We start from the raw sequence: 26,148 nt of genomic DNA on the forward strand, positions 1-26,148 counted from the left end.
AAGCTCACTCTGTAACCAAAATGTTTTTCTCGGCTGCAGATTACAACCTCTTTTCTTCTTTGCGTGGCACGAGCAAACCGCGTAGTGCTTTGTGAGCACGCCCAGCTTTGCTGCTGGGGCTTGCCCCGGGGCGCGCGGCTGGGCCGGCGGCACCCGCGCCCCGGCTAACGCGAGTCCTGTATCCCTGCCGCCAAGTTCAAGATAACTCAAAACAGCTTTGCAGCATAAACACATCTGAGGTCCAATATAAGGGTTGGTATTTTATATAGGTTTTCAAGAAGTCTCCTATTTTTGAACTTGTTGCTTTTAAACTGAGCAGTGGAAAATATGCTTTTTTTTTTTTTTTTAAATGAGGCATTATTGCGTTGCTTTTCTCAGACGAATTCCTCTTAAAGGAGTGAATTCTTTACCTGCATTTCATTTAATAAGCAAGACCTTTTAGCAAAAGAGTTTTTTTTTCTTCTAGTTAAACATTTAAAGTAGAATGGCGTGAAGTTTCTCTGCGGTGCCTGAGAAGGTACTGGTGCTTAGAGGCTGTAGAATGAAAACAGGCAACATGTAGGACTGCTCCAAGAATCCCTTTTCAGGTGACTTCTACCAAACCTGTAGGTCGGTCTTCAAGGTTAGGTGTGGACAAGTGTGTGTGAACAAGAAATCCCTTCTTGGACAAAAAGAAGCACATTGGAAGTGATTTGTTTGGAGGTAGAAACAATGTGACATCTCTTTTCTATACTTTTTTTTTTCCCCCCCCTTTTCCTTTTGAATTCCAAGCATAAAATTTGCATTCAAAGGTATTCAGCTGGACACCTTACCAATACCCTACATTTTGAGAGGCCAACCGTAAGTAAAGATTTTTGTTTGCAAGCAGTAGGCGAGGTTGGGAGAGTTTTCACCGTTTGATTCTATTTCCAAACCCTTAAACCCTTTCTTTTCTATAACCGAAGTCTGTGGTGCTGTTTACTGCTAGAAGTGACTAATGTTGTTAGTCTTTGTCTCCAGCTGATGATAGTAATTTGCCTGAACTTAGTTGCCGTTATCATGAAATACCCTATTTTTAACTTTAATCTTGAGTGAGTTAGTACGTAAAAATTCACCAGAATTCAACAAGTTGAAACAACTGAGCAACCAGTTCAGATGTTTGCAAGAACGCACATGAGGCAGAATTATTTGTGTGCTGTGCTCTCTGCTTTGGGGAGGGTTTGCATTTATTTTTAGGTTTGCATTTATTTTTAGGTTTGCATTTATTTTTAGGTTTGCATTTATTTTTTGGTTTGTGGTTTGTTTTTTTTTTTTTTTTCCTCCTGCAAAATTGCTACAATAGCCTCGAGTTACCTTCCCACCCTTCTCTTGCATGACCATCGCCACCTTCAGTGTGCAGACAGGATAGAGAGTGGATGCAGCAGAGGTCTATGGGAACGGATGGTCTTTAGTTTTAAGGTATTTGCCTGACATCCAGAAGAGCTGAGGTTTTTCTGGCCCTGCCTCAGGTTTCTTGTGGCGTTTGGGAGCGCGTTACTGTAGTGAGTAGGTGTGCGGGGCCTGATCTGAGATTGCCATTCCAATTATGGGACTTTCCAGAACATTGTTTGCTAGTACACTTTAAATTCAGATGAGCATCACGATTCAGCACCTGGCTGTTTATTGAACAAATACTTCCCGTTTGTCAGATTTGTGTGGTAATTTTTTCTGATGCAGAGAAATGGGGGACTAAATCTTAAGCACTGTTTTTAATTTAGAGGCAGCTATGCCCGCGTTTGCTCTGCACAGCAATCTGAGAGCTCGCACGGGGTGACAAAGCATATATAATTGGCATCTCTGAGCCAACTGCTGACTGCAGCCAATTAGCTGAAAAGTGACAATTTGTGACTACTGCAGTAAGGTGGCACAATATTAGAATATAAATCGATTTCCATCCTGGTATAAGTTCAGAAGTGAACTAGTTTTTATATTTGCACAGTATCAAGTATTTGCGCCATAAAGCTCAATGGCTTAGTTAGTATTGCAGCAAGTGAGGAGTAAGTCATTTATCTCTTTCATTGATCCTCCACACAGGAGCAACGTGGCTCATAGTAGTAGGTGTGAAAATCAAATTTTAGTGGAGATTTTATTTTTACTTCTTGTAGAATGTAAATCTGAGCACGTGAACCTCTTCAGCTGCACCGAGTCGGCCAGAAGATTTTCTTCTACAAAATATAAAGCAGCAGTCTGTTGAGTGTGCTTGGATGCAAATTGGGTTTTGAGCTTCTGATGAGCAATGAGTAATTTTTTTTAAATGTAAGCAGGAACAGATCAATCTGGACTTATGTCTGGGACTTCTCTGCTTTCTGTGATCCACCTCTCCTGGACTTTTAGCTGTCAGATCAGCTGGCGTTGCAGCTGAGGATGGTGATCCCCTACTCAAATTCGTCAGCTTTCAAGTGAGCATCGCAGCTCCTCCTTCTGACGTCCACACCTACACCACCAGGTGTATTACAAACTCTCTGGGATCTCCCACCTCTGAATCATGTTCCACTTTAACTTGTTGTGTGTCAGAGTTTTCCCAGTTACAATTAATTGCCATAAGACCCGTCCTTCTCTCAGACTTATGGTTTAACTTTTCTGTCTAGAGAAATCTTTACCTGTGGAGCGAGTTGTTCTTGCGGCTTTTGAAGGGGTCAAGGGCAGCTTAAATTTTCTTCCGAACCTCAACATTTGGGGTGTAGTTTTGCTGTTCATTTAAAATAGATCCATGGTGCCTCGAAAATGGGAACGTCCTGCTGCCTCCGTGGTGGGGCAGCCCATTGCCCGTTGGCGCAGTGACTGACCAGGGTATGACTCCACCTGAAAGCTGGCTCAGCAAAGATCAGTTTTCAGCTGCAGTGGGTTGTGTGATCTGGTTTACTATACAGCTGCAAATACACTGTACATTCTTGCCGGGTAACGGGAAATATGGGAACAAGTGGTTAAAGGGACACTTGGGCACCAGCAGCACTTATGGAAGGGTTAAAATGTTGGTATAGTCGTGGTCTATAACAAGCTTTGCTTCGTTCCCTTAAAGATGTAAATATCTTTTGTTTTTTCATTGTAGGTGTCTTGTTCTGCATTTAACTGAACATTAACCCTGCACAGAGGCAAGAAGTTGTAATGCTTCTCTTCCCTTTTGGAGATTCAACATCTACATTTCGCTGTCAAATGTCTGCATTGACTGAAATTTGTATTCCATTATCTATTTGTTAAATTGCCAGACTGTACTTGGTACATCTGAATGCAAATAGTTTGGGTCTTGACTGAGACAGAGCACAATGCTAATCAACGCTTTTCCAGGTGATGGTGTACTGAGGGCAACTGATCCCCTTGCATCCAAAAAGAAACTGGCTTTTATGATGGTGTGACATAAGGCTCCCAAAATAAAGCTGGTGCATGTTCTTCTTGGGCACCCACAATTCGAACAGGATTTGTTAGGTTGTTGTAAGAAGATCGTGGTTTCTCTCAGCGATCGGTCATCCTGCTGCATTTGCCTATTGCCTCTTATACCTGGGTTGCAAGTATAATTCATGTACTTTTAATGTTTTTGTTCTCTAACATTTTGTGAGGCGTTAGCCCATGTTTGTTCTCCCCAAGATCTACCATAACGCAAAGAAGTAAAGAAAGAGCAGGTATTAATGAGCTTATTCTTTCCAGGTGTGATACACAATGTTAACACAGAGGACAGGTAGTCTTGACTTAGCCTGCTCTTCCGTACTTTCTGGTTTACTCCATGGCCTGATCTGAAAGGTAGAAATAATTATAATAACGAAGCATTCCTTCTGTACGTATGTCCTAATGTTGGGACATGTTGGTCAGGTCTCTGACTGGATTTAATTGCCTTTCAAGGCTCCTACAGCCTGAATTCATCTGATTCATCTCAGTCAAGTTTGTGGATTTGTACTTTGGGGTGGGAGGAACAGGGATGCAGGGTGTTTAACCTGCTTATCAGGCTTATAGCGTCAGCTCTTCCTACATTTTGCCACTCTGGATCAGACTTATAAAAATTAAGGTCTACTTTTAAGCTTACCACCACATCAAAGAGTTTTGCAAGAGAGAGGCAAAGTGGTTCTTGTAAGCTCAAATCCCAGCTTTGAGTTTCTTCTTCCGTTCAGTGAAGTTCCTCTTCCGTCATTGTCATTGAATCATCTAAGCTTTTAACACTGGCGCGTGCTGACCCAGCTTCCAGTCTCTCTGTGCTTCTTGACACCAAGAGCAGATTTAATAAATCCAGTCCAACGTCTGTGTGCCTTACCGCAAACAGCTGCGTGCGGTCCAGCAGCGTGGTGTGATACTCAACGCCTAAACATGGGCACGTAGTGCCAAGAGGATGGCAGATAGGACACGGGACCTATCAGAAGCCCGTGCCCTTCTGGAGCAGCAGCTGGAGGCCAGGTGAGATGTCTTAGGGACGGGTGAATGGCAATAGGTTACCCCTACCTAGGCAACGAATGAAGCTTCCAGTGCGTCCATGAAACCGAGGGCAAGAAAGGCTGTGGAAATTTAAACCATCCTAAATGTAGGGGTCTACAAATAGATGTCTTCATGTGCCTTAGATGTTTAAGGTCCCATGATAGATGGAGACTTAGATCTGGAACTGTTCAGGTAATCCTGTCATAGACACCTACATTGGCCAACTGAATCACAGATGATGTTTCCATTGAGTGTAAAGGGACGACAGGCACATACCTCTCTATTCCTGTACTTAGATGTCTTAATCTGTGTCTGAATCCCATAAATCTCATCTACAGAGGTGAACGGATGCTTCCTTCGGAAAAGTTGACCTGGAAGCTGACGTCGCTGAGACACTTTGAGAGCCACCTGCCCAAAAAGGGTCATCTTGCCCTGCTCCTCCCTTGGGTTGCTACTGAGTTTGCCTCATCTCTCAGTGAGCTGGGTCGGCTCAGAAATACCAGCAAAAAGCCCAGCATTCCTACGGTTAGGTCTCTGCTGGCCTAAAAACTTGCCTTGGCTCACTAAAGATGTTCACATGTGGCAGAGCCGGGACCACCTTTTAGGTGGTGGAGCTGGATTGTTAAATTGGCTCATTTTTTCCCGAAACCTCACCGCCGAGGCTGTTGGAGTTGGCTCACTGCTTCTGTTGAGTGGAGAGCACCAAGAGCAATATAATATGCGTTTTCTGCCATGCGTTTCACTAGGGCGCATTGTATTTGTGTTTAAAGGAGAACTGCAACCAGGAACGGTGTTTCTCTTGAGCAGAAGAGCACTCTTTCCCCCCATCACTATCACAGAGGGCAGAATGAATGTTTTGATGACTTTGGCATTGCTCAAGAATACTTAAAAACCATTTGTTTTTCAGCAGATCCTTTGACAGAAGCGCAGGCACTCAGCATTCAGGCCATGGCATCCTGTTGCTGTTGTCTGTATTCTCCAAGGTCAGATTGAATCCTTGCCTCTAACCATAAAAAAAAGTGGAGGTGCTGAGAAAGAGAGGAAGATGTACATAAATGTGATCTGCAGCTTGTTTGGCTGTTGGCTTTATCTCTTTGGAAGCCCTTGGAGCTCCCAGCCTTTCAGTCTTACGTGCTGCTTTTTTGTTCGTTAACTTTGGCGCTGGGACTATATATTTAAATAAAAAGCAAAGCCGCCTGAAATCTCTGAATTTCCATGGTTTTCAGTGCTGTGTGGTCCTGTCGACTTTCAAAACATGAGTGCTGTAGCGTTCTCCCACCTGCTAGGTGAGGTTAATGGATCTAGCAGTAGGGACCCTTTTGATATCTTCTGAATTCACAGCAAGCACCAAACTCCAGTAGCCTGCTTCACGTTGCGCCTTCTCTGTTGTACTTCTCCGGTTTCGTAAGTTAATTAGACTTTTATTTTTCTCTCTTTTAGAGTTCTATTCTAGGAGTGTGTCCTGTTCAAAATATCATTTCCAATTTCACTTTTTCTCATCCCTAATATGAAAGAGGGTTGAAAAGGAAGGCAGCACTGATGTGAATTGAGTCACTTTATACAATAGTGGAGAAAGGCAAAAATACGGCATATAGATAATCCGGAATTGTTAGCAGGGAGAAAAAAGTTGTAAAGACAACGTTTTCTGTGTTTGTTCATGTTTTCTCAAGCATTTAGGTACCCAAAATGCTCCAACTTCTGTTATGAAAATGCCATACTTGAAATATTCTTTAGCAGTTAACAAGCTTAGATTAGAAGTATTAACATTATGTATAATACTAGAAATTATTTGGGTTTGGAGAGAGATTTGCCCCATCCCCATTGTGGCTAATGGCTTGGCTTCTGTTTCTTAAAAATAATGGTAATGTCCAGTACAAGTGGAAGGAGTTATGTTGTGATGATTTATCTGTAATTCTGTTTATTACAAGTAAGCGAGAGGAGTTACTGAAATTTGTTTCTTGCTATATTTAACAAAAAAAAAAAATATTTCTGCAGAATTTCTCATTGGGTTGGTGATTTTAATTTTTCTTAGTTATATCTGAAATTCGAGTACTTTCTAATGAGTTCAAAGCAGTTGTAAATGAAAAGAATGGAGGCTTAAATAGCTTTAGGTATGGTTGCACTTACAGGCTTAAGGTGAACTTCAGAAACACGAAGTTGACTTAAGAGTCAGCGGGACCCATTTTTGCACAAAATTATTCTCTTGAAATTATTCTCAAGTTTCTTTTCTCTTGGAGCACAACCTTGGGTCCTAATGCAAACCAATTCCTGGTATGTAATCATCCCAATTTGTTTGTCAAAACTTATATCAGTCACAGGCTGTAGTTTAACTCCAGAGGTGTTTTGAGTTCGTAATACCAACTGTTACTGAAATGTCAGTCGGGGGTTCAAATTGCTTTTCCGTTCCACAAAATATTTTGTGGCCAGGTACTTTGCCGTTAACTCCTTTGAAATGTGTGTGTACTAATTTCAAAACTAGTGCACTTTTTAGATGTTGTCGGATAGTTAGAGGTAGTCAAATTTTCTTCTTGGCTTAATATTTTATGCTAATCCAATGATAAAGTAAAGCTCTTAATTACACATTTTTATCACTCCATATAGTCAGCTATTATTATTCATCTGGAAAGCAGCCAAATTTTTTTGATACTTCAAATGATGTGGCATTAGAAAAAGTGTGATAGGCTGGTATGCTTTTTCAGGTACCTTTTCAGATCAGATAAACACAAGCTTTATAATATTCTCTGGAATTAACGTAATTAATTTTCGGATCTGTTTTGATCTTAACTACTTAAGGATTCTGCATTATTCCTAAGAATCATGGAATCACAGAACCGTTAAGGTTGGAAAGGACCTCCGAGATCATCGAGCCCAACCTGTTAACCTAACTGCCTGGTCCACCTCTAAACCATGGCCCTAAGCACCACAGCCATATGTTTTTTGAATACTTACAGGGACTGTGATTGCACCACTTCCCTGGGCAGCCTGGGCCAGTGCCTGGCCACTCTCTCTGTGAAGGAATTTTTCCTGATATCTATAATCTAAACCTGCCCTGGCGCAGCTTGAGGCCGTTCCCTCTCGTCCCATCGCTTGTTCCTGGGGAGCAGAGACCGACCCCCCCGGCTCCAGCCTCCTTTCAGGCCGTTGCAGAGAGCGATGAGGGCTCCCCTCAGCCTCCTCTTCTCCAGGCTGAGCCCCCCCAGCTCCCCCAGCCGCTCCTCCCCAGCCTTGTGCTCCAGCCCCTGCCCCAGCCTCGCTGCCCTGCTCTGGCCACGCTCCAGCCCCTCCATGGCCGCCTTGGGGTGCGGGGCCCAGCGCTGAGCACAGCATTCGAGGGGCGGCCTCACCAGTGCCCAGCGCAGGGGCACCATCACCTCCCTGCTCCTGCTGGCCACACCGTTCCTGATACAGGCCAGGATGCCACTGGCCCTCTTGGCCACCTGGGCACACTGCTGGCTCATGTCCAGCGGCTGTCGACCAGCACCCCCAGGCCCTTTCCCGCCGGGCAGCTCCCAGCCGCTCCTCCCCACGCCTGCAGCGGTGCCTGGGGTTGCTGTGCCCCCAGGGCAGGACCCGGCCCTGAGCCTTGCTGACCCTCACACAGTTGGCCTTGGCCCATCGACCCGGCCTGGCCAGGTCCCTCTGCAGAGCCTTCCTACCCTGCAGCAGATCAACACTTCCACCCAGCTTGGTGTCATCTGCAAACTGACTGAGGGTGCCCTCCATCCCCTCATCCAGATCATCAATGAAGATACTGAACAGGACCGGCCCCAGCGCTGAGCCCTGGGGAACACCACTGGTGACCGGCCACCAACTGGATTTGACTCCATTCACCACCACCCTCTGGGCTTGGCCGTCCAGCCAGTTTTTAACCCAGCGCAGAGTGCACTTATCCAAGCCGTGAGCAGCCAGCTTCTCCAGGAGAATGCTGTGGGAGACAGTGTCAAAGGCCTTACTAAAGTCCAGGTAGACAACATCCACAGCCTTCCCCTCATCCCCTAAGTGAGTCACCTTGTCATAGAAGGAGATCAGGTTGGTCAAGCAGGACCTGCCTTTCATAAACCCATGCTGAGTGGGTCCACTCCCCTGGTTGTTCCGTACGTGCCGCGTGATGGCTCTCAAGATGACCTGCTCCATAACCTTCCCCGGCACCGAGGTCAGGCTGACAGGCCTGTAGTTCCCCGGATCCCCCTTCCGACCCTTCTTGTAGATGGGTGTCACATTTGCTAACTTCCAGTCACCTGGGACCTCCCCGGTTGGCCAGGACTGCTGATAGATGATGGAGAGTGGCTTGGTGAGCTCCTCCGCCAGCTCCGTCAGTATCCTCGGGTGGATCCCATCTGGCTCCATGGACTTGTGAGCATTGAGGTGGAGGGGCAGGTTGCTGACTGTTACCTCTTCGACAACCGGGGCTTCATTCTCCATCCTATCTCCATCTCCCAGCTCAGGAGCCTGAAAACCCCGAGGATGACCAGTCTGACTATTAAAGACTGAGGCAGAGAAGGCATTAAGTACCTCAGCCTTCTCCTCATCCTTTGTGGCGATGTTTCCCTCCGCATCCAACAAAGGAGGGAGATTCTCCCTGGCCCTCCTTTTGTCGCTGACACATTTGTAAAAACATTTTTTGTTATCCTTCACTGCAGTGGCCAGTTTAAGTTCCAGCTGGGCCTTCGCCTTTCTGATTTTCTCCCTGCATAACCTCACGACATCCTTGTAGTCCTCCCGAGTCACCTGCCCCTTCTTCCAAAGGTGGTAAGCTCTCCTTTTTTTTCTGAGTTCCAGCCAAAGCTCCCTCTTCAGCCAGGCCAGTCTTCTCCCCCGCGTGCTCGACTTGCGGCACACGGGGACAGCCTGCTCCTGCGCCTTTGAGATTTCCTTCTTGAATAACATCCAGCCTTCCTGGGCTCCTTTGCCCTTCAGGACTGCCTCCCGAGGGATTCTGCTAACCAGACTCCTAAACAATCCAAAGTCTGCCCTTCTAAAGTTCAGGGTAGCGGTTTTGCTGACCCCCTTCCTTACTTCTCCAAGAATTGAAAACTCTATCATGTCATGGTCGCCGAGCCCAAGACGGCCTCCGACCACCACATCGCCCACCAGGCCGCCTCTGTTCGCAAACAGCAGGTCCAGCAGGGCACCTCCCCTGGTCGGCTCCCTCACCAGCTGCGTCAGGGACTTCTCTCCCACGCACTCCAGGAACCTCCGAGACTGCTTTCTCTCCGCTGTGTTGTATTTCCAGCAGAGATCTGGTAAGTTGAAGTCTCCCAGAAGAACAAGGGCTAGGGATTGTGCGACTTCAGCCGGCTGCTTGCAGAATACTTCATCTGTTTCCTCATCCTGGTTGGGTGGTCTGTAACAGACTCCCACCAGCATATCTGCCTTGTTGGCCTTCCCCCTGATCTTTACCCATAAGCACTCAACCTTATCATTACCGTCGTTGAGCTCTAGACAATCAAAACACTCTCTAACGTACAAGGCTACCCCACCACCTCTCCTTCCTTGCCTGTCCCTTCTAAAGAGCTTGCAGCCATCCATTGCAGCGCTCCAGTTGTGCGAGTCATCCCACCGTGTTTCCGTGATGGCGACCACATCGTAGTTTTCCTGCCACGCAATGGCTTCCAGTTCCTCCTGTTTATTGCCCATGCTGTGTGCGTTGGTGTAAATGCACTTCAGCTGGGCTATAGATCTCCTCTCCAACGCAGGCATGCCACCCCTAGGCTCGTCCCTAGCACTGAGAACGTAGTATGAAACATCTTTGAAGGACACGTATGCTATGGAAGTCGCAATTTGATTTTGTAGCTGATCTGAAGTTCTGCTCAGTACCTGGAGGAGGCTCTCCCAATCCCCAGTGCGAGATACACGGTGTTTTCCTGCAGTTACACTGCTTATTCCTTTGGTACAAAATTAGTTTTTTGAGAATGGATAAATGAATCTTCTACTGTCATTTAAACTTAATTAAAAATCCATACCGCTAAGAAATTTGTGCCATATTTTCCCTATGTTCAGAATGAACAGTCTACTTTTAACATCTATTTCTAACCAAACTTTCTATGTACCTGAATTAATTAAGTCCTAGGAACAGATTATATTAGGGGAAATTAAGCTCTAAGTAAGCAAACCATTAACAATTATGATACTAAATTGCCTGTGACAGAGATTGGTCAGGTTTAATAGCATAAAGTGTTTCCAGCTTGTGAGAAGTAAATTGCAGAAACCAACCTAGGCTTTTTTTTTTTAATCTGTGTATGAGGTACAGATCCTCAGTTGGTCTTTGCAAGAGAAGAGCTCCAACAGGTAGGCAAAAGAACCACCACTGGTGAAGCATTCATAGTGCTTCTGTGGGAAGCAAACCCAGATTTTCCTTCTTTGTTTTATTTCCTACACTTCTATTATCAAAAAACGAGAAGCCTTCTCCTATAACAGTTTAGAGATGAGTTCGCAGTCTCGGTAATCTTCCATAGCATCTGTCATTATTTAAAATTAGCAAATACTTGTTTCCTCTTCACATTCAAATTGGAGCAAGCTTTGGTTTCCATCACAGAAACTGGTCCTAATGATCGTCTGCAGAGGACTGACCCGTTGTTGATTTCTTTGTGCTTTTAATTTTCTTTTTCAACAGAAGGATTTTTAAATATAAGCTGTTGATACATAATAAGGTCTTTGTTTTGAAACGCGTCTTTGATAGTCGGTCAGCACCGTAGTTATTCTCAGACCATATTTCTATATGCTGAATATATTGCATGTTTGTATTTTGGGATGTGATATTTTAGTAAGAAAATTCCTTGCTTTAAAGAGCTGCCAGAATATTTACACAAATATAAAACCACTTCAGTTACTATGCGCTGAGTTTTAAAATAAAAAGTGAAATCATGCTCGCTCCCTTTTTCTCATCAGAAAGCTATTGGGAAGCACTTTATAAGGAAAAAAAACAGCACGAAGCTATGTGTTTTCTTGTCTTTTGTAGGCAGTAATATTGAGGTCACAAGCATCTGGTCTGCAGGTTTCGAGTTAGCTTTCCAGCGAAACAGAAGTTATGCACTGTAAAGGAGCTTTCAACTCAAGAGCATTTCAATATATTCATAAGAAAATTATTTTGGCCAGCTTCTATACCCAGTTACAATGGATATTTAAAGCAAATATGATAATAGAAGGTGTTCTTGAGCAACAGAAATCCAAGCAATAACTCATTTTGCGTATATTCATGATTTTTGGAATGTGACTTGCTGGGAGAAGAGATTTGTATTTATGCGAACGGTACCGTAACATGCAGTTTATTAAAGAGAACAACAAATGACGCCTTAAGTGAATTGAATATCCGTGGAAAGCTTTTGTAACAGAAGTGCAGGTTTCACTTTAGGTTTGAAATCAATTCCGTTACCTCATGAAAGAGTTAATATCCTGTTGTGGTGCCGAGATTGATAGTCGGAGGAAATAGGAGGTACCTGGAAAGAACTTCGGATTCTGATACTGCAAAGTTGCCTTTCTGTTGGCTTGCCTCCCCTCGGCTCTGTTATTTTTAACCAGGCTCCCGAATCTTGCCTCTGACCACCTCCCAATTTCCTCTTCGCTTCTTCCCTCTGTTTTTTGTCCAAAACATTCCCTTGTTTTTCACTTCTCTTTGCAGTGTGAGTGGATTGCAGGAAAGTGAGTTAAGATGAATGCCATAGCTGTTTTTACAGTGTCTGTTATCTTCTGTGTTTCATGCCTTTTTGCTGCTCTTGGTGTAAGTTACTTATTCAAGCAGATTTTGATGTAGGAATATTGTTTGAATAGGAGCATGCGTTTCTGAACTTTCTCATGTTGTGCTTTGGGTTGCTGTGTGTACAATAATTAAAAATGCTCTACTTTAGCTCTTTAAAACGTCTGTGTTGCAAGTTTTTGAACTAGTGTTTTCTCTAAGGTAGTTAATGTGCGCTGAAGACTATTCCTTGAACATTGCTGGGAGAGACAATTGTTACTTGTTTAGGCTCATTTTTTGGATATATGACATCGAAATAATGTGAAGTTATAGTTTGTTTTCTTTTCCCTTGGAATATTTCAGTGCTTTTTCAAAACAGTGTTCAAAAATGTTAATTGACTTAAGTAAAGGTGTATATCGTTGTAATTTTTTGATCCCAGCAACAATGCATCTTAAATACGAATTTTCTTTTCAGTAAGTAATAGAAAGCATTTCCTTTTCTTTTGCAGATTGCATTCTCACAGCACAGCAACTTTATGGACCTGGTACAGTTCTTTGTGACATTTTTCAGGTACTTTTCATTTAAGACAGCTAAATGTTTCTTCTTTAGGAAAGATATTTCTTTTTTTGTTTTTCAGTATAGTGTTTGGGTTTTTTGTTGTTGTTTTTGTTTTTTAATTAAACATCCTGCTTACATCACAGCCTAGCAAATGGAAATCCCTACTCTGTTTAAAGTATTTAATTAGGAAATATGTTAAAAAAATTGTCTACCCATCTTTGCAGCTGCATCTTGTCCTGTGCATGCAGGGAAAGGGAGGTTGGAGGAGGGGGTGGAGGCTTTTTGAAATGGAGAAGTTGCTCTTAAAGTGGTATAGAAGACATCTTTTGAGTTACCACATCATACAAATAATGTATGACTGAGAGAAATTGCAGATATTCACACATCGTCAGACACAAATCATAAATTAAGGAAGTGATTGAGTTAAGCATGGACTAATTTCAAACTCTTTAGCTGGCACCTGTTGATTTTAAACTGAACTTTTGATTTTAAAATGAACTTTGAAAATATGTCGAATGAAATACAAACATTCAACACAATTGAAGCCAAATACCCTTCTGTCCTTCATGAGCTGCATGGTACAGTTCATTTCCCTCTGTGAAGCAAACTGATGATTCCCTAGGAGTTGGAACCAACAGAAGCAATTTCAATACCTGTTTCTTCTTCCATCCTCCAAAAAAGTATAGCCCTAACAAAGAGGTTCAGTGTCTCCCAAAGCATAGCAGGCCATCTCTTTATGGTTTCAAAATCTAATGTGTTAGCCTCTGGTTTAGCAACTGTTAATACTGCACAAATATAAACCAATACTTGATCAATAAGGAGAACTCCCTCAGGAGGGACGTACATGGAGTAAACAGTACTCCAGATCTTACAACCTGTTTTAAAGTAGGCAATATTATGCCCATTTTAAAATAAGCAGTGGGAATAATATCTTGCTTTAGATTCCATGCGAAATTTAATTAAAGCAAGGAGCTCCAGATGGGTCCTTCAAACAAGTGGTTTATATCTTTTTTTTTCTTTTTTTCTTTTTTTTTTTTTTTTTGTATGTAGCTTTTACAGAGTGGAGTGTGCTTAATACAATCCCAGGTAAACAGCAGGCTTGAACCACCACCTTGTTTCCATTGATATGAAGTGTTTACTCCTGGAGCAGACTTAAGCATTTGTTCTGCTGAATCCATTACAGTCAAGGTCTTCCCTAAAAATCTTTGTGGCAGGGTAATTACTTATAAGGAGAAAGAATAGGGAAGCAATTGGTTCCTTTTTAATGGCATGAGATCAACCCACACTTCAAAAACTATCCGTTAGTTCTTTATAGACCCGGATCCACCTGCATATGAGAGTTTGAAACTCTTCAGCTCCTGTTGAACTCCTCTATTCCATTATTGGAAGAGAATCGCAGTTTGAAGCAGAAGATATGTGCATTATATATCTCAATGAACCCATGCAGCTGAAAATACGTGTCCAAAAGTTAGGGAGATTGAAGATAGTCAACAGTGGTTTTCCTTCCCTCCCTCGCTGCTATCACATGGATCTCCTTGAGAAGCGATGTTGCAATATTATTTCTCATCCTAACATGCCAGCGGGATAAGAACGTGTATATCTGGGAGAAGACAGTTTACTGGTGTTTTCCAACCAAGCATTTATAATGCATTAAAAATTCTTTGATTCTTTAATTGTAACTACTGCTAAGTTCCTCCCCCCGTGTTTTATTTTACAGTCACTGTAACTCGCTAAATAACCAGTGTATTAGAACAGCGTGATTCAGCTTTGCTGTTTGTAGGAGAAACTATTGACACACTTGCATTTTTAGTGCTCTAGGGCGCATTTCATAATTACAGTTGAATCCAAGTTAGGCTGTAAATTAGTAATATCTGATAGCCCTCTGTGATGTTAATGAGATAGAGTTGGCTGAAAATTTGCACACTAAGGAGAGACAATGCAAATGCTTTCTGCAAAGCCTAAAAACGACCTTTGAGATATAGGCCACCTCCAAGTCAAACACGGAGGTACATCTCAATCCTTTGAGTGTAATGGACACAAAAAGATGCTTTGTTCTGGAAAATGGCTGTTTAGAATGACTTTCTCTTATCACATTCAAGGGTCTTGCTTCATTTGGCCCTTCTGTGGGAAATTTTGGAAAATTTTCTGCGCTGGTGATGTTGTAGCACATCGCCATCTTCTAGAAGTTATTCTTTCCACTTTGTTGTAACCTCATCTTAAACACGCTCTTCTGCCATGCTACTGGCCGAAGCAGCTGTGCCTTGAGCTGCATGGGGAAGCGTACAGGGAAGCAGAGGGTTCAGATTCTCAGTTTCATTGCTGACATTTGTGATGATTTAGGTCAAGTCAGTCCCTCCAACGGGCGCTGGAGTGCAAGCTGGATTGCCAAACTCCAGTGCTGCTTAATTTATGGAGTTAAAGGCACTGGCTGGACTGATCCTCTGTGAGGCACACAAAGCTACAGAGAGGCCAGGAACCCGGCCATGCATTTAAACAACATCAGACACTGTGGAACAGGACAAAATGTGACTGCTGGGTTTGATTTCCATTTCATTTAACAGCTGGTCTACTTTGGGTGAGAGGGGCTGTGCCTCACATTTAGAGCTGCTGTTAGACTCTTGGAGCTCCTTCTAGAGTCAATGTTCAGCAGAAAGTCAGCTGTCTGGCTGTGTGTTACCATTATTTTATTTTGCAACACGTTAATGTTTTATTTTAAGCCAAGAAGACATCAGTGGATAAAGGTTGGGTAGAACGGTGAAGTTACGGGGCCTTTAATATTGCATTATAATTGGAGCCGCAGGAGAAATGAGATTCTAACCGTTGTTAACCTTTGCAAAGCGAAATGAATTGCAAGCAAACCGTGTTTTTTCCGTTTCCTCCTCTGCTTTTCATAACATAGCTCTTTAATTTACAAATCTTGCTGTTCTCTTTCAGCAGCTAGTTTGAGCTGTTTTGACAGTCTCTAGTAAACATTTTTATTAGTATCCATGCTTCCTTGTCTTCCAAAAACTCTGTGTATGCCACCACACCTATCTATAACATATATTTCTCACCAGGATACTTTTGCATATAGAAGATGTGAAAATACTTATTATTTTGAATATTTGGCCTTCTAAACTCATATTGCTCACCAACGATCCTTTTTCTTCCTTTTATTAAAAAAAAACAATGCGTCTGTATTTCTTCTGTGGTTCTCTGCTTTATTGGCCAGTTCTGTAGAGATTTCTAAGAGGAGTATGAAGAACGGTGTGAATGAAATAAGGATGTGCAAGCACCAGAAGAAACAGCAGAACAAGAGTTGAAAGCGTGGCTTGTATTCTATCTGGTGACACAGCTGGCTGTAAAGTAGTCGAGGGTCGTGCTGGGAACCCTGCAACTTGTCAGGAGGAGACCTCTTGCTCCAAAACTAGGAGGGTGGCAGCAAGGTGACAGCGCGTCGCCACTGCCATTCCTTTTCCTAGTGTAGCAGCCCTTAGAAACTCAAAATGAGGAGGTGGAGGTGTGGACCAACAGATTTGCCTAAAAGATCAGAAGTGTGAGGTGAACAAAACTGAAGCCAAAGGGTCCTGCCAAAGAAGCTGTTGAGCCCTACAGGGTATAAAAGACCTATAAACCCTATAAACCAGGTTTGCTGTTTCCAGGGAAGAAGCCAGGAGATGTGGTGAGGACCTGGCAGCCAGCATCCCTTGTCCTGTCTGTGGGACATGTTGGCCAGACCAGCTGGCCATAACATTTGGCATTTGTGGGTGTGAGAGTGTAAATGGGTATAATTGATTTTTCTCTCAGGTTTTGTTAAATATAATCATCTTCAGCCTGGAGAAGGGAAGGCTCTGAGGAGACTTTATTGTGGCCTTTCAGTGCTTAAAGGGGGCTTGTAAGAAAGATAGCGACAGATTTTTTAGTAGGGCCTGTTGCGATAGGACAAGGGGGAATGGTTTTAAACTGAAAGAGGGGAGATTCAGACTGGATATAAGGAAGAAATTTTTTACAATGAGGGTGGTGAAACACTGGCACAGGTTGCCCAGAGAGGTGGTGGATGCCCCATCCCTGGAAACATTCAAGGTCAGGTTGGAGGTGGCTCTGAATGTACCTGCTGTAGTTGAAGATGTCCCTGCTCATTGCAGGGGGGTTGGATGAGATGACCTTTAAAGGTCCCTTCCAACCCAAACTGTTCTATGATTCTGTTGTGATCTCATCCTGAGCTTTGTTACATTGATTTACCACAGACTCTGATGTCTTCTACTGCACTTCTGTTCTGTGTCCTCATGTGCACAGTTCACCCCATTTCTTGGCTGCTCTGTGTCTCATCTTTTATATCTGCCCTTGAAATGACCTTCTAGGGGTGTTCAACGTTGACTCTCTAGTCCCATCGTAGTCTTACAATGATTATTAGAGAACTGGGTGTACTTCACAAATGCAACAGAAGTTGAAAGTTTTGTGTTTTCATGGTGGTACATGAAACCTCCTGTGCCTCTGCTAAGGTCTGAATATCAAATAGCCTAATTTTACTTTGGTGCAAATAATTAGACTTGTTCCTCAGAAAAACTTCAGAGGGAGTGGTATTTGTCTCTGTACAACAGTCAGGCAGATGGTTTAATGTGCTGTATATTGTTTTTCCTGGCTGTAAACTTTGCCCAGTGTTTTCAATAAGTGGGAATGACCTGTTGCAATAATTCACATCTGGAGTTGTGTTGCAGATATTTTATTTACTCTTTTTGCTTATTAAATAATTTCTTACTGCAGCAGAAATGGCATTACTAAATACGTGCCTAAAATACAGTCTGAATCATTTCCCCCCCCCAAGGAAAAGGAAGATCTTGGGAATATCTTTACATAAACTTCTTGATCTTGTTAGAAATAAACAGTTCAGCATCCATGACTTCCTTCTTTCCATGTTGTCCTCATCACTCTTTACTTTGTCCTCCACAATGGTCACGTGTGGACCAGAGCAGCGAGGCCATTTGGTCTCTCCTCCATTAATTAGTCCCATCATTGTCAGTGCCCATGTATGGTTCTGGCCTCTCAAGTCTCCTGTGACAATGTAGTGGCTTGGGGTGTGATCTAAGCACTTTGGGGTTTTAAACCTTTATTGAGTGGGATTTAGTTTATAGCTTTGACACCTTAATTTAGTTTTCTGTCTGTGTTGTGTCAAAGCTCATCTTCTAGTCAGTGCAGGTGATGGACACCGAAGAGCAGTTCAGTTACCAGACATAGGTGTCCACTTTAGGGTGAGGCACATAGCTCTCCACAGGCTGCTGACTGTAATTCATTTGGGTATTTCTCATGAGTTGAGTTGACAAGATGACCAGGTTAGTGCAGAGACTACAGAAGAGGAGAACTGAGAATGGAAGGAGTCTACAGGGCCAACGCCATGCTTGGTCCCCAGCCCCACTCGTAGCTACAGCCTGCTGAGACATCCCGGCCCTCAGACTAGCTTGTTCTCATGCCTGAAAATAGTATGAAGGAAAAACCTTCAAAACACAGGTCAAAATAACACTGATTTCCATTCCAGTTTCATGATGTGTCCCATGATTTTTGGTGTGTTTACTTAGAGCTCTATCATGTAGACATGCAAGATGACTTTTTCCCTTTATTTAATGTTATGCCCTTTGCGGTAGCATAGAAGGACTTGCAAATCTGAACCCTAAAAAGCAAAACAAAAACAAATTAAAAAAAACAAACCAAACAAACCAAAACCCAGACAAACATATTAATACCTGCTTTCCCCAAAGACCTCAAACCTCTTAGTTAGACTGATCTTGTGCTTATGGAAGCAGCCATGATTTTACAGGGCGTCAGATTGGTTGTGCTAGCAAATAAGTAGATTTTTAAAACGGTCACAAAAGAAAAATAATATCACCTGCCACAAATAATGTGGGTTGTGGCGTGTTAAACCTTGGTGCCATCTTCAGCAGAAAGATAAGGTCAATAATGTGTAGGTCGGATCTGTTGGTGTGCTGTTGGCTGCAGATAGCTGTTTGGCAAAGGCCAACTGTGCAAACCATGTGCACTCCTTCTGCGTTATGTTCTTGTTCCAATTATTTCGAGGTTTAATGCATCGAGTACTTAAAAATGTGTCCCATAACTCTCCAGCATATTAAAATTTACTTTTAAATAGCACTTAAATAGCTTCCAATTCATCAAAATAATTTGGGATGTGTTTCTAGTAATCATTGCAGTGCTTTCTGAAATTATTAAGTGACCTATATATGTTAAAGCATATTAGTATTGAAGCTGCTGTATATTTTGGCATTTAAAAGTGCCATTTTTTTACTAGCAATTCTGATGTTGATAAACATTGTAGGAGAGTTTAATAATTGGGCCCTAATACGCCAGATGGATTTTCTTCTCTCCTCATGAGAATGCATTGTACCAAAGTGCTGAGGAAGTTTTCCAGCCATTTAAAAATGAAAGTGGACTTGTTTGAAGAGCTTTAAGGATACCTGGAGTGGAGAGAATATCCTGTCTGCTATGAAAAGGAGCTTAGAGTACAGAATAAAACCAGACAGGACGTTTTAAGTTCAGATTTTTGTGTCAGGGTGGGAACACCCTCTGGTATACCGAGCGCTGAAGGCTTATCAACAAATGATTAATGCATGTGTTGAGGCCAACTGAGAGGAGATTACTTATAACCATGTAGCTCATTTACTGTACTTAAATAATCTAATAAATAATTGAGAATTACTTAATTGAGCTAGTTATCAAATAGAGTATTGTCCATAAAATGTAATTGTAACTTCTCCTTGTATTGCAAATTTATGCTGCATAAGCAACTTTTATAACTTGTATAGGCCAATGAAAGATGTATTTGGTAGAACCTGACCCAAATGAGGAGTCGTGTTCAAATTCCCATGGGATGAAAAACTCTCCAGGGGTGTTAGATGTCTCTCGATGGCTCTTTTTCCTTCCAGTCTGGTTTCACACCTGAGTTTGCCGGTTTCCTCTTTTTCTATTGGAAAAATGGAACTGCTCTCAAACTGGACTCATTACTGGCCTCAGGAAAACAGAAATCCACCAGCTGATAGTTCAGGTGCAGCTACTGGATGTGCTGCTTCGCCTGTACGTGACACTTGCAGGACTCCGTACAGACCATGCTGGGATGTTACGAGCCCAAGAACGTTTCTGTGCCCTTTCCCTTCTTTGCAGAGAGACGGATGAGGAGAAACAATACAAAAGTGTTGTTTGAGATGGGAGGAGGTGTAGAGAGAAGACTTGAATGAACAGTGGATTTCAGGGATGAAGGAGGCTTTGCGTAGGCTATTAGTTTTGGAGGAGAAAGAAACAGAAGGAGAAGGTAAAGCAAGTCCTGCAGCAAAGGTTTATTTTTAAAGCCATTTGGAAATGGGTGGATATTCGTAGCTGGCAGAGCGAGCGCTGAGGCTGTTCAGGAGAAAGCGGGGCAGAGCACGACGTTTGACTAGGGCTCTGCCAACCGTGGACTTTCACTCCAAATCATTTTCCAACACAGCTTTTGCTCCACGCAGCTGTTTCTTTCCACTGCTTCCATATTACACAGTTCCTTTCCAAGAGAAGGTATGGGGAAAAAAAAGCTTCTTTAAAGCTACTGACATGAAGACAGGTCTTTTTAACTTATTTCTGGATGGTTTACGCTGAGTAAACCCAGCAGATAAATCCTGACTTAGCTCTACCCCCGGGGCTCTTCTAGCAAGTGATGGACTGCAGCCCAGCAAGCAGGCACTGCCTTTTATTCCTCCCCAAGTGCTGCCAAGGGGAGGTAGCGCAAGGGGGAAAATATATTTCCTTAGTGGCTTTATAGCTTTTGTGGGCGTTTGCTGCCTCCTTGTGACGGTACAAAGATGGATGGTGCTGTTCCTTTGAAATACAGGGTACTGTGGTGAGCGTTTTAGAAAGAGATTTTATTAGTCTTTAATTGTTAATTCCTCTCTATGCCTTCTTCAGAAAGTCTTGGCTGTGGTGCCAGAAGTGAGGCAGGAAAGAGAAACCTGTGAAAGACTCTGGCACGTACAATCTTGTGCAATGTTGCATTTCGGAAAGGGGATTTGATATAAGGTGATGTTCTTATTCTTCTCCAAAGGAGTAAATGAGTATGTAGGGAGACGCCATGTTCAAATCAACCAAAAATAAGTCCATATCTGACGTTTACAACTCACTGAGGTCACATTTTTCCTAAGAAGCAGCCATCCTCATAGGAGTTCAGCATGTTTTGATGTGTCTCTTCAGTTCGCTGTGTATGTTCCTGGCGCTGTTTGATAGGTACGTGGGAATGGAGCACATACGTCTTGTAAGGGTCACCTACAGAAAGGTGGAGATCTCATTCACTTTGCTGGTTGTGCACAGCACAAAGCAGCTTCATCTGCATGCTTGACCTCTCGAGAAACTCCTCCTAAAGGTAAATCTCTCTGAAATGTGTCTTTATAACACAGAGGTGCTGGAGAACGATGAAGCATCTGGCCTTTTCCCTCTGCCCTTTGGACTTCCATCTCCTTTCCTCAGAGAAAGGGGTATTGAGGAGGTAGACTCACATAAGCCATGGCAGTAGCCGTTGCCCGTAAGCTGCGTCTGAAATGCTTTATCCTGAGATGAAACTTCTCGCTGGAGTCACGACGTGAACGCGATCGCCTGGCAGGCGTTGAGCTTTGGCAGCCTGTCCTGGGGACTCCTGCAGATGTTTTGAATGTTGTTGTTTTCATGGTCAAATTAGATGTGGAGCCAGGAACAGTTTTCCCTGCTGCCTTGAAAATTTTGTTTTATTTCCACCTTCCATTTGTACATTGGTGTGAAAATGCTACTGAAATCAAAGCAGACCAAAGATTTAGCTCATGATCTTAGCTGTGCTGGTTTTGCTTGGGTACATTTTGGATTTTTGCTCTTCAGGGAGCACTGCCCTCTTTGGGCCTCAGAGATAAAGCAAACATTGCACCTTAGAAAGACTTGAGGTTTCTTTGAGGAAAAGGGAGCTTAAAAGAAGAAAAAAAGCTTAACAAAGCCCTTGAGTAAGTGTGGTGGCATTCATGCCGTGGGGAGCTAACAGGAGGCCCAAGACAAATGCGGGCACTCAAAAATTTTGCTAGTCTATCATTCACTTGTGCCTGTTCAAGTGTGGCAAAAGTGAAAATCCACCTAGTCCAAACGTGACCTGGTCCGGGAGATAAATACTCTTTCCAGGTGGTACAGGTAGTCTGCTACGGCGCTTAATACCATGGCAGGGAGCTTCGGGAAAGCTGGAGGTATGAAATCCTCAGTCATCAATAACGCATGTTAGCTTCTTTACCAAAATAGCAATTAAAGATTTAATGAATACACTTTACTAGTTAATGGGGGCTCATTGTTTTTTACTGCGAAAGTCAGTAGTAATCCAGTACCTCTCAAAAAGGAAAATAAAATAGCCATTAAAAGTGCTTGTCTAAATTGTTTGCGTTTGCAGAAAAATGGCCAGGCTTTTACACTGAAATAATGTTGGATTTTAATATTTAGAGAAAATGTGGGGGAAGTGATTGGAATACATACCTCTTAAAATAAAAAAGGCCAAACAAATCTCTCCGTGATCCTGCTTAAATTTATAAAGAAATAGGCACCGTAGGAGTCTTTAAAAGCCGTGCAGACGTTTTAATGCGGAGGTCACACAAGTGCTAATTTTTTAGTATCATATACTATGTGACAGTAAAACATACTCCTGTGCCTATCTAAGCCTGAAAAATATAATCGTGTTGCCTACTGGCTGCCCCTCGAGTGTTCGGTGCCCGATGGCACACAGTTTTCATAACGTATAGGCTATGGATAGTGATACGTGATCAGGAACAGGCCCTCCTCCCCCTGCATCTCAGGGAATGGTTCCTGCTGTCTGTCCTTTTTTTAATGATAAATATTGCCAACTCTTTGCGCTACTCTCTGCTAAAGAATTTGCCGTTGTAGAGTAGGCCTGCCAGCTGCTGAAGTAGTGCTTGAAGGACAAAATGTGCCGTCCCTCGCAGGCAAACGGCAAGGCATTTATGAAGAGAGGGGACCACAGGGAACTGATGGGATAAGATACCATCCATCATCATAAACTATGCTTTTTTGGTCAGCAGTACAACAGCGGCTTCACGTCCAAGTAGAAGCAGCCATCGGGGTCATGGACATTTGTTTGAGTAGGGTGGGAGAGCACAGTGGAAGCCACAGCGTTGTTGGGAGATGGGAGGTTTGAGGATCCGCAAAGAGGATTGGGTTTTGGAAGCAGAGCTGAGTTTGGTTTTGAAGGCAGGGAGTATTGAGCAGTCGTGGTCTTTCTCCCACTGTAGTCTTTCCTGCGTGGCTGTGGGTCTCCAGCGGGAGCCCCGGAATGATGAGAACCGAGCCGTGCCCAGAGGCAGGGAGAGGGGCACGCCGGTTCCCCCTTCGGCAGAAAACCCTGTTCAGTCATACAGAGCACCGCGGTGGGCATAAATAGTGCACTTTAGGAAATAAATCATCTCTTCTGGTTAATCTTCCTTTAAGCATTCTCTTTAAATATATGCTAGAGTCTGGGGAAGGAGGTTTGGAGACATTTTCTCTTCCCCACCAGTGTGGTACTTGAGAAGAGAGGCGTTCGCTGGGGTTCGGGTATACAAAAGGAAAAATTTTAATCTTGGAAAGCTTGTGTGCCTTGAAGTTGCTCATTAAGTATTCAGTGTGATAAGATCATAACTGTCAATAAAGTTGGCTTTTATTATTCTCATTATAATGGCTTTTTGTTATATCTGCTTCTTTGCGTTTTCCCTAGAAGTTGATAAATGTATTCATCCTGTTCTCCTCTTTAGATTTAAGAAAAGCAATATAGATTTGGGGAAATCAAGAAATGCCTATAGTTCTGCAACAGCCAGTTAAAAAGAATCCAACTAGTATACACTTTATCTTATTTTTGGATTGGGGGGGGGGGGGGATGATCAATTTTCTCTACTTCCTTCAAGGCTTTTCTTATTTGGATTATCCTCTCACTTTAAATATCACCAAAGATAGTCAATACTGGCTTTTCCAATTTGATTAAATCTTTTGGCCTTGCTGGTCTGATTTCCTGGTGAAAATTGGTGGATGTCCTATAAGGAGGTCAAATAGGTAACTTGGGAACAACAGTTTTCTCTGAAAATAGATGTTCATCATTCCTCACCGGGTGTCATGAGCACTAAACTGTGCAAAACATTTTGCGCTGCTGTATTATCTGTCATCAAAGTACCTCGAAGTATTTTATGAACTTTTAGGCTAGTTTTTTGGACTTGCTAGAGTTTTTCAGCTGCCGTTATGTTATGAACAAGGACAATGAGATATTTTTATTTTCTTTCCTTTGCAGTTGTTTCCTGTCTTTGCTCCTGGTGGCAGCTGTGGTTTGGAAGATTAAACAAAGTTGCTGGGCATCGCGACGAAGAGAGGTTGAAATGACAAAATTGAATGCTATCTCTTAAATGACTTTTTTATAGTTGTTCTCTCTTGTATTTATTCACATATGCATAGCATTAACCTTCAGTTAAGGATAAGCTCCACTAATCTATAAATGCTTGTTTGGGGATTTATAATGGTGTACTTTCGATTACAGTTTCGGTGACAAATGATGCTATTTTAGTATCCTGATGCCGCAGTTTCTGTGAAGCACAAAAAAATAGGGGCGAGCGTCCTGCGTTCCCAGAACTCGGGTTCTAGACAGCGTAAATACAAACCCACTGCAAATTAGGAGATTTTTTGCATCCGTTTTGAAAGAGGAAGTTTCTGCGCTGAAGCTCTCAACCACGTTAGTTCCCACTTTAATATGTTAAAAAAAAAGGCTAATCCCCATTTTCAAATTAAAAGCTTATCTCAGTGTTTTGGGGTTGTGTTTTGTTTTTTTTTTAATTCCCTGGAACGTAGTAGCATAAGAGAAAAGTGGGAGAAGACACCCACGATTTGGAAAGCTGTAGTGTACTACTAAAAACGGCAACTTTTAGTGCCAGCTTTCTCCTCCTCATCTAGCCATGAGCCATACCGGCTTCACAACTTTTTCTTGTTTGGAGCATGTAAAAAAAAATGTGTACTTTACACCCCCCAAAATATGATTCCTCCTTGTTTATCCCTGATGCATTTAGTGATTTTTTTTTTTTTTTCCCCTGCCACTGTTTTTTCCTGCTTCTCAATTGAAGCTAATTTCATGTTGCACCCTAAGCACGCAGGGTGACCAAGATAGGATGGCCAATACGTTGTCACTCAGTAACATAAAGAATGTGTCCTTATTTCTAATTTTTAAGCGTAAATGCAGAAAAGTATAGTAGAGCTGTGTAGAGAAGGAAGTCCTGTGTGCTGCGAGGCAGACGACCACAGGTTCCTGGGGTTTTCTTGCTGCGGTAAGCACTAAAACCATGGAAGGCAGAGCCCTGTGTTAGGTACAGATAGAGCAGAGGTTATGCTGGGCTGCGCCTGGGATGACTTTTAGGAGCTTTGTCTTGTGCAATCTGTTTTCTTGTATGCAAAGTGAGAGAAGGCAGACTTTATTCAAGTGAGTCCATGTGCTCTTTCTATATGTAAGTGTCTATACATCGTCACCCAAGAGCAGGTATCTTTCCCGAAGGAGTGTGGGGTGTTTCTCCCCTGCTTTTGGATTTTAGGGTGAAATCTGCCTATTCCCATAGGTTTTCCTCCCAGGTGTCCTGCTGGGATGAAGCTCTTGGCAGCCGCAGGCACCCAGCCGTGTAACTGCTCTATCCAAGGGTGTTTTACTTGTACTTAGTAGTTGATCACGAGTATTCTGGGGATTAATTTTCAGTGCAGAAATTCTGTGCAAGTGCCCGTTTCTTGCCTGTCTTCAAAAATCTGCATCTGGTCGTACTTTCCAGTGCAGTAGTGGGAACCGTATAAATTTATTCCATCTGAGGATCTCCTTTCTTAGAATAAAGCAGGATGATGTCTGATAACTCTCTTCCTCTCCTTCCTCTTTCTCTTTCAGATGTTTTTGCTCTTACTAGTGAACTCAAATGCATAGTATAATCAGTGGTTTTCAAACAGATAACCCTTAATCTTTGAAATAATTCATCTTTGAGGTTTTCCGTATTCTCAGAAGGTAGATAAATTTTGACTAGGGCGGCTGTTTTTTTCCTTCTCGCTTTCTTGGCAAGCAGCTAAGCTGGAGTCAGCATAACGTTCCCTGTTGGCTCCTGAGGTTAAATGTTATCTAGGAATGTATAAGGAATATGGACTGAGAAGTAAACACTGTGCTTTGGAGCTCAGCTAAAATATTTTAGCAGTGGCCTAAATGAAAAAAACCTCTCTATAAATTAAGTTACTTTCAGACGGATGCATGTTTTAAGGAAAAAAGCTGGAGTACTAGTAACATATTGGCATGTTTTAGTCTTAAATTCAGTTTACATGTGTGGCTATTTGACGGGCAGTTCATCAGTGCGTTCTTTTCCTGGCAGATTCCTGTCTTTTGCTGTTATTTGTCTTGCTGCTCCTTTGCATCCAGGGACTCTATCTTGTAGTTCATAGCTCTCTGCTATTCCATTCCTCTTTTGTTAGAAATACTCGTAAAACTCGAGGAAACTGT

The 26,148-nt window shown here is 42.8% G+C and overlaps 1 protein-coding gene across 5 annotated transcripts in view; it reads left to right on the top strand.

Annotated features, from left to right (window-relative positions):
• Nucleotides 1-26,148, top strand: part of ATRN (attractin) — a 157,274-nt gene that overhangs the window by 101,457 nt on the left and 29,669 nt on the right. For 2 of the 5 annotated variants that reach the window (XR_014228556.1, XM_082315660.1), the window contains exons 25-26: nt 12,598-12,659; nt 23,932-24,010. Coding sequence is in view for 4 of the 5 variants with exons in the window: in XM_082315660.1 (XP_082171786.1) it covers nt 12,598-12,659; nt 23,932-24,010 (141 nt within the window). In the remaining variant the exon portion in view is untranslated. Of the gene's footprint in view, nt 1-3,067; nt 6,291-12,597; nt 12,660-13,697; nt 13,734-23,931; nt 24,011-26,148 lie in introns of those variants that run through there. The other 3 variants (XM_082315657.1, XM_082315656.1, XM_082315659.1) reach the window with 3 other exon arrangements.

This window comes from Platalea leucorodia (genome assembly GCF_965183815.1).
Source record: "Platalea leucorodia genome assembly, chromosome: 6".
Taxonomy (NCBI): Eukaryota; Metazoa; Chordata; class Aves; order Pelecaniformes; family Threskiornithidae; genus Platalea; species Platalea leucorodia.